General features: G+C 38.1%; 1 protein-coding gene across 1 annotated transcript; it reads left to right on the forward strand.

Annotated features, from left to right (window-relative positions):
• Positions 1-2,809: 2,809 nt before the first annotated feature.
• LOC110920155 lies at positions 2,810-3,487 on the forward strand. The gene has a single exon (XM_022164387.1). It carries the CDS (start codon positions 2,810-2,812, stop codon positions 3,485-3,487), a length of 678 nt encoding a protein of 225 aa, XP_022020079.1.
• Positions 3,488-9,280: the final 5,793 nt, after the last annotated feature.

Here is a 9,280-nt window from a genome sequence, read left to right on the forward strand (position 1 = left end):
GAAACAAAATTGGAGGAATTGGACAGTTTTCCATTTAACAACATCTGGGGCAGATCTTTGTGTCAAGTAGCGTGGGTGGATTCACTAGGGAGATCGGGTGGATTGGCGTCTATCTGGGACCCTGCTATCTTCTCATGTGAAGAGGTAATTAAAAATCGCTTCTTTTTGTGTGTGTATGGCAGATTGGTACAGACTGGGATTCGTTTGAATCTGGTGAATGTGTATGTTTCAAAGGACCCTCCAACAAGGAAACTTCTATCGTTGGATCTCTTGTACCTCAAAAATTCCAGACAAGGGTTGTGGATCTTCATGGGGGACTTTAATGAGGTGCGAGACCCATCGGAAAGAGTAAACTCAGAATTTGTTGCGTCAAATGCGGAGGAATTTAACGATTTCATTATGTCTGCTACCTTAACGGACCTTCCGTTGGGTGGGGCAAGATTTACCTACATGTCCGATCATGGTGAAAAATTAAGCAGAATTGACCGAATGTTGGTGTGTATTGGCTTTCTCGAACACTGGCCTACTTCGGCTTTACTTGCTCTGGACAGAAACATAATGGATCACCAGCCACTGTCCCTGAATTCCGTCCCAACCGACTACGGGCATATCCCTTTCAGGTTCTTTAACTCTTGGTTCAAAATGGATGGGTTTTTGGAATTTACTTTATCTATGTGCAGATCCTTCTATTTTGATGGGCCAGCTGACCTCAGGCTGGCTATCAAACTTAGATGGTTAAAAGGCAGGATCAAAGATTGGTTGGCGGAAAAAAGCAGGGATAAGGAAAGACTATACAACGAAAGACGGAAAATGGTTGAAACACTGGAATTATTGGCCCAAGAGAGAGACTTAGCTACAACAGAATTAGCACTCAGGTCTGAATATAAACAATTCCTGGAGGAAATGAATCGACTAAAAGATATGGATATAAGGCAAAAATCCAAATCCAAATGGGCTCTAGATGGAGATGAGAATTCCAAATTTTTTCACTTGGCGGTAAGTCGAACATTAGTTCTAGTATAATAAATGGGGTGCTGGTGGCGGGGGAATGGACGACAAACCCAATCATCGTCAAGGAGCAGTTTTTTCAGTTCTATGCTAACCTATTCACTGAACCGAAACAGACCCGCCCCCATTGTTTGCAATAGTCTTGCTACCTTATCGGAGGTGGAAGCGGAGAATCTGACAGCTCCATTCACGGTTCTAGAAATCAAGAATGCGGTGTGGGAATGCGAAGGCGACCGAGCACCCGACCCGGATGGCTTTAATTTCTGATTCGTCAAAAGGTGTTGGGAAGGGCTTCAAAATGACTTCATTAAGGTATTCGAAGAATTCTATGAAAATGGCACGATTAATAGGAGCTGCACGGTGTCCGTTATTGCCTTAAGCCTTATAGGGTGTGTCAATAAGGTAATCTCTAAAGTCTTGGTTAATAGGCTCAAGAAGGTCATTGGTGGGCTAATTTCGAAGGAGTAATCTGCTTTTTTAAGTGGACGCAACATCACGGATGGACTTTTGGTCCTTAATGAACTCCTAGCTTGGATGAAATCTGCCAAGAAAACAGGCATGTTCTTTAAAGTTGATATTCATAAAGCATACGCGATTCTCTGAATTGGGAATTTCTACAATCTGTTATGACCCAAATGAATTTTCCGGAAAAATGGTGTGGCTGGATTATGGCGACCTTGACTCCGGCACATGCCTCGGTCCTTGTGAATGGATCTCCGACCTTGGAGTTTGACTGCTCCCGAGGTCTTCGTCAAGGAGACCCCCTATCGCCCTTTCTGTTCATCATAGCCATGGAGGCTCTCACTGGAATTATTAAAAAGGCATGCTCCATTGGATTGTTTCGCGGAATTAGGTGTACAACATCGGGTCCCCTACTCTTACACTTTTATATGCAGATGATGTTGTTTTCCTTGGTGAATAAATAGAACGCCATAAATCTCAAAAGATCCTTAGATGCTTTCATTTGGCGTCAGGATTGAAGGTGAACCTGTTGAAGAGTAAGCTATACGGGGTTGGAGTGGAAAATAGTGAGGTTGAAAATATGGCATATGCATTAGGGTGTAAGGCGGGTACGTTTCCATTCAAGTATCTAGGCCTTCAGGTTGGGGGCAATATGAACTTGGTAAAGAATTGGAAGCCCATAATGGAGATTTTTAGGAGTCGACTATCTATTTGGAAAGGAAAGACATTATCATACGGCGGAAGAGTCACCTTAATCAAGTCGGTTCTTAATGCACTGCCTACATACTATTTCTCTATGTAAAGCCCCGGTCCAAGTGATCAAATATCTGGAAAGATTGAGAAGAACGTTTTTCTGGGGTGGGACGGAAGTCAAAAACAAAGGAAATTGGATTGCATGGGAAAAGGTGATTGCTCCGGAGGAGTATGGTGGCATGGGATTCGGATCGCTACGGGATGCAAATTTAGCAATGCTTGCTAAATGGCGGTGGAGATTTAAAGTTGAAACAGATGGATTGTGGAGGAAAGTCATTTGGGCGTTCCACAACAAGTCCAGAACTTGGAACTTTATTCCCACCAAGATTACCATAGCAGGCCCTTGGAAACAAATCTGGAATATATCAGAGGAACTTCAAAAATCGAACTTAGATTTGGCAAAGCTTATAAGGGGAAAGGTGGGCCATGGATTAGACATACTCTTTTGGATCGATGTCTGGCTTGGCGAGATCCCACTTGCTTTTCGGTTCCCAACATTATTCAACATTGAGTCCAACTGTGTAGTGTTGCGGACCGATTAGTGTCTGACGTGGCAGGGAACCGGTTAGTCTGGAACTGGGCCAGAATGCCTCAGTCAGCCTCCGAGGTACGGGATCAACAGCTTTTGCAGCAATTGCTGAACCAGGTTCAACTGAACCCCACGAAAGATCGCTGGGAGTGGGTGCTGAATGCATCGGGAAATTTCACGGTCCGTAGTGTCAAAGGCTGGCTTCAAGTACAACACAGAGAGGTTCCGGAACAGGTCTTTGTATGGAACAATTGGACGCCTAAAAAGGTCGGTGTGGTTGGGTGGAGAGCTTTAGTCGATAGACTTCCAACGAAGGTGGCAATCAGCATCCGTGGCATCCAACTGCAATCAACCTGCTGCGTTTTTTGCAATGATTTTCCCGAAACCTGCGAGCACATTTTCACATCATGTCAATTCGCTCAAACCGTTTGGTTCATAATTACGCAATGGTGTAAAATCCCGAACGCTTTCATCTTCAGTCTAAAGGACTTGCTGGAATACCACAACCTTCAAGGATCTGCGAAGAAGAAAAAAGCTTTGTATGCGGTGTCACTTGTATACCTTTGGAGCGTTTGGCGAATGAGAAACAATATGGTATTCAACCAAGGTCAGGTATCGGTGCAGAAGGTTGTTGAGGAGATCAAGAACATGAGCTTCTTATGGGTTAAAAACCGATCAAAGGAGGTGGGACTAACTTGGGAGGCCTGGTGTAAATTCGAAGTATTCCCAGTTTAGTTTCTGTTATCATTTGCTGTATATGTAATGTTTTGGTGGATGTAATTGTGGTGTAGCATCTTGCTATATTATTAATAAAAGGCAAATTGGAAAATAATAATCCCACCATTGTGAAATTGGCCAATAATAATCCCAAGTCAGGAATTAGCCATCAATAATCCCACCTCGTCCATTTTTGAAAAATAATACTCCAAATGCTGACGTGGCACTTTTGTCGTTTAGTGACGGTGGATTATTATTTTCCAAAAATGGACGAGGTGGGATTATTGGTGGCTAATTCCTGACTTGGGATTATTATTGGCCAATTTCACAACGGTGGGATTATTATTTTCCAATCTGCCTTAATAAAATTATGTTGGCCGTTCAAAAAAAAGTACCTCCATAAAAAGAAGTGCACAATCTAAACATTTTGTAGGCTTGTGAGGGCAAGGATTCAGCAATAGAGATAACAAAATTTCGCCACTTGACAAAGTTTAATTAACCCTTAATTTCTAAAAAAAATCATCAAATGAATGCTTTTAAAACAAACTTGCTCGTCTAAGGTAATTGACATACAAACCGAGGGCATGATTGTGAGTCGATGTGTGATTGATAAACTGGAAGCAAAGCGAAGAAAACTTTTTTGGGGTGAAAACAAGATGAGTTGGGTGTGTTGGGACAATATTACAAAGCCGAAGGACGTGGGTGGATTAGGGCTCACGCCTCTTAGAGACGCAAACATAGCGCTTCTCTCGAAATGGTGGTGGCGATACATGAACGAAACAAATGCACTCTGGAGAAAAGTTATTGAGTCCTTGCATCTTTCTAATAGATCGTGGCCCTTTCTCCCTCACGCAAAAAATAGCTCCGGTGTTTGGACGTCGATTGCAAAAGTGGAAAATTATTTGGCTAGTCGTAATGTTTTTTTTTCTAATCTGATGAAAGGGGTGGTCGGGCGGGGTGATAAAATGCGGTTCTGGGTCGATACTTGTGTAGCTCAAGAGCCGCTAAAAATTCTCTTCCCAAACATTTTTAAACAGGAAAGAAACAAAGGTTGCTTGATTGAAGATTTTGTCATCAAAGATGAGCAGAATTATGTTTGGAAATGGAGGTGGAAAGATGAAAATCTATCCATTGATGAGAGCAGGGAATTAGATGGGTGCCAAAGCCTTTTACAAAATGTAGGTCTCTCTGATGCTTCAGACCGTTGGGTGTGGGTAAACAACAAGGATGGGATGTTCTCAGTAGCTTCTATGAAGAAGGTCCTGTTCGAAAAACGCCTGAATAATCCCCCTTTTATTATGGACCGGAACAATTGGATCCCGAAAAAAGTAAACATTTTGGCATGGAAGGCGGAGATGGATCGGCTCCCAACTCGATGCGCTTTGGCTAGAAGAAATGTGAATGAGTCGGCCTTATGTAAGTGGTGCGGAGAACACGACGAAACAAGCGACCATATTTTTTCTTCATGCTATGTTTCCACTATAATCTGGCAGGCGATAAGTAATTGGTGTAATGTCCCCCCAATTTTTGCATTCTCGGTTCGGGATTTATTATGTTATCACAAGAGTTTAAAGATGGATCGGGTCAAAAGAGAGATCGTTCAAGGCATCACAATGACGGCTTGTTGGAGTATGTGGAAAGCGAGAAACGAGCTAATTTTCTCAAACAAGGAAACAAATATCGCGAAGATTATTGAAGATATAAAGTCGCTAGGATACTTATGGATAAAGAATAGGTCTTCGTGTAAGGAGTTATCATGGAGAAATTGGTGTAACTTTAGTCTGATATGGTTTGTGGATGTTTTTTTTTTGGGTCTAGCGTCTTGCTGGTCACCCTGTTTTATGAAATAGCCGTTCAGAAAAAAATCTGATTTTGGAATGTAATCGTAAGATAAATATAAAGGGGTGATAATTTGATTACTAAAATATTTTAAAGATGAAAATATCTGTACGAGTGATCACTTAATCAATAAATGAAGCCTCTAATGTTATATTAGAATATCTATATGTAACATTGGTGAGTGTATTAGACAATCATAACCTTAAATTCATTAACGTAGTCCTCAAGGAACTTGATTTTCTAAGTTGATAAAAAATATAAAAAAAAAACAATATGATCAACGTTAAAACAAGTAAACTAAAAAAAAGATGAAGGAGTAAGTTCTGGAACACAATTCAAGGGCCACTCAGGTTATTTCTAGATTACGGTGTGAGCCTGCATCCTAGGTCAATCGGATCACGGATTGCTGAGATGGAAAAGAATCCTGAAGTTATGTTCAGCCAGTGTGTCAAACAACATTCTTACCTAAGTAAAGTTTCGAAGTAGCAATGGACAAGTTTGCATTTCAAAGGAAACATGTATATCAATAATAACTAAAAGTATTGCAATGAAATGTCATATTAATAAGTTGATAACTAATAATAAGTGAAGAATGACAAAATTAAAATATTTTCTTAAATCCTCATTAAAAACTTTCATACAATTGTTACGAGTAAAGCCACATAAATTGACGACGACTCGCGAGCTTTAAAGCCATATAACTATTGTAATGAAAGATATATCCTTAGATGAATATATAGATACCGACTCTATTACATGGTCACAAAATAAAAAAAAAGGATACAACTATGTCGTATTATGATATGTATAGTAATGGGGGAACATGGGACAAAAAATAAATCCAATTGGTTTCAGACTTGGTACAACCCAAGGTCATCATTCCCTTTGGTTCGCACAACCAAAAAATTATTCTGAGGGTCTGCAAGAAGATCAAAAAATAAGAAATTATATAAAGAATTATGTACAAAAAAATATGAAAACATCTTCTGGCGTCGAGGGAATTGCACGTATAGAGATTCAAAAAAGAATCGACCTGATCCAAATCATAATCTATATGGGATTTCCAAAAATATTAATTGTAAGTCGACCCCGAGGAATCGAAGAATTACAGGTGAATTTACAAAAAGAATTTAATTCTGTAAATCGGAAACTTAACATTGCTATCACACGAATTGAAAAGCCTTATGGAAACCCTAATATTCTTGCAGAATTTATAGCCGGACAATTAAAAAATAGAGTTTCTTTTCGCAAAGCAATGAAAAAGGCTATAGAATTAACTTAACAAGCAGATACAAAAGGAATTCAAGTGCAAATTGCAGGACGTATCGACGGAAAAGAAATTGCGCGTGTTGAATGGATCAGAGAGGGTAGGGTTCCACTACAAACCATTCGCGCTAAAATTGATTATTGTTCCTATACAGTTCGAACAATCTATGGGGTATTAGGCATCAAAATTTGGATCTTTATAGAAGGGGAATAATAAACCTTTATTTCCCTTTGCATTCTATCCAGCGATGTAACAAAAAATGATAAATTAGTTTCTTCTTTTTCTTTTCTGTTCAATAAAAAAAATGAACAATAATAATTCTATTATAATTCTATAGGGTTTAATAAAAATTTAATTTATCTTTTGATAAAATTGCTATGCTTAGTGTGTGACTCGTTGGTTTTTTGAGGGTTAGTATAAAAAAACAGCCCCATAGTATAAAAATATAAACAAATAACTATAGAAGTAATAACCAACTCATCACTTCGTATTATCTGGATCTAAAGAACCAATCAAGATATGATATATTGTTCATATTGTTGTAGCAACTGAAATCTTTTTTATTAAAAAATATGCTTCTAAGTTGTCAATCGAAATAAAAAAGAAAGGGTATGGATAACTGGAAGGATGAGAGAAAGAAAGAAAAAGGATATTGATGATATATAATTCCAATATGTAAGGTCTATGAGTCATCTCAGAAAAAATCTGTGTAATAAAGCACCAATACGGATTCATCATTAAATGGATCTGCTCGTCGAACAAAAAATAAAGAGCTTCGAGCCAATAAAGACTAAGAATATTGACTCAAGAACTAATAGCTCCGTTGTAAAATTCAGACCTAACCATTAAGTAAGAAGCGATGGGAACGATGGAACCTATGAATTCAAAAGATTTTAGTGAAAATAAATTCGAATGATTCATTGATCGGGATGGCGGAACCGGCCAGAGACCAATTCATCTATTCGGAAAAGTTATGAACTAATGATAGAACTGAAATAGAAATTGAAAGAGTAAATATTCGCCCGCGAAAACTTTATTTTCTTGGATTGCTAAAATTGGGTCAACCCAATACGATAAAGAGTAAAACAAAAGAAAGATTTGTTTTAAGATTCTAAAAGATATAAATATAAGAAAAAAGAGTTATTTAATATATATTTAATATATTTAGATCTAGTTATCTATACAAACAAGATACACAAATGAATAATAGATTTGATCTAGATTAAATGAAATCAATGATTCAGTATATTACTTATTAAATACATGTGTTCTTCTTTTGCGAACACCCTACTTTGCATATTAATAATGGAAACTGAGGCTGCTATAACTGAGCTTTTAGTTGGTTTGAATTAGACTCGAAGATTTGATAATGCTAAAGCCCTGTTAAATTGTTTCATTTTCAAGAATTTGTAGCAGCATACCAGTTAAGCAAAAAGATTTATTTCCCTCTCTCAATTTGATTTTTTTTTTTTTTGGATGGATGGGTGATGTTCATGGCCATGGTATAGATTGCTACGTGTATTAATTGATTTAGAGCCTCATTCAGATGTTGATTTTTTTTTCAAAGGAGTGTTTGTAGTTTTGTTTTGAAGATGATTTTGTGATATCGAATGTTGGTTCAGGCCCCAATCAACTTACACTCAATACACTCACAAAAGAACACTTCGTAGACAAAGTTTATTTACCGGTACTGAGAGAAAATGAAAGGCTTTTGAACTCACTGTATATTTCAAAAGAAGGGTTACTTTATTCAATTAACTAAAACTAATATATATAACCATACAGTCTGCACGTGCGAATAAAAAAGGAATAAAATAATATTCTATCATAAATAATGGGTACATGAGTTGACCCACATTCATAAAACCCAACGTGCACTTTTCTCATCCATGAAACTCGGTCAATACTAGACCAAATCTTCAACAAGTTACGTACACTTCTGGTGCTAAATGACCCATCTACCCTTGGTTCATTTGCTTCCTTATCCGCAACCCACTGATCGAACTAAACCCATGACTCGTGACCTGTTGTAACTTGTGAACGAACCCGATTAACCCAACATCGAATAGCTAAAAGTTATCCAAGTTTTTTTAGGCTTTTGATGAATGATTACCAGCCAAACATTTTGTAGAAGCCCAATTTGCAACCCGGATATCCAAGTAACTCGAATCGTCTAACCAGAAACCCGTAAAACCCAAACCTGGCTAATCGAATAAAACAACCCGTTAACCCGTAAACGGATAAAACTAACCCAAATTACACCCCTATCAGCTATAGCCTTCCCCTTTTTGAGTAAATCAACGGGAACAGTCTAAAGCAGGTTGCATTTTTAAAATATGGCTAATCAGACAGTTGTATATCTACTAACAATGGTAACATGGGTCATACCCGGTTTAGGTCAAAACGAACTATTTAAGGAGGGTAATGTATCAAGTGACTTGTTAACACTTGCACTCAACTCTAATACAAGAATCATTTATATATTGTTTAAAGCAAGGATGTTAACATAATATAAAATGAGTGTGGTAGTCTAAAAAAACCTTTTCATCCTATTTGCTTGGGCTTAAGAGTCTGCTGCTGGTTGGTTGTAGGCTTCTGTCAAAGAAAGAATTTATTGATTTAGCGGATTAAAATGTGACACATAATAAAGTAATAAACCATAGGTTGCATGCATATACTACTTGATTGGATTGGTAGTCGTCCTG

The sequence above is a fragment of the Helianthus annuus genome, chromosome 16 (assembly GCF_002127325.2).
Source record: "Helianthus annuus cultivar XRQ/B chromosome 16, HanXRQr2.0-SUNRISE, whole genome shotgun sequence".
Lineage (NCBI taxonomy): Eukaryota > Viridiplantae > Streptophyta > Magnoliopsida > Asterales > Asteraceae > Helianthus > Helianthus annuus.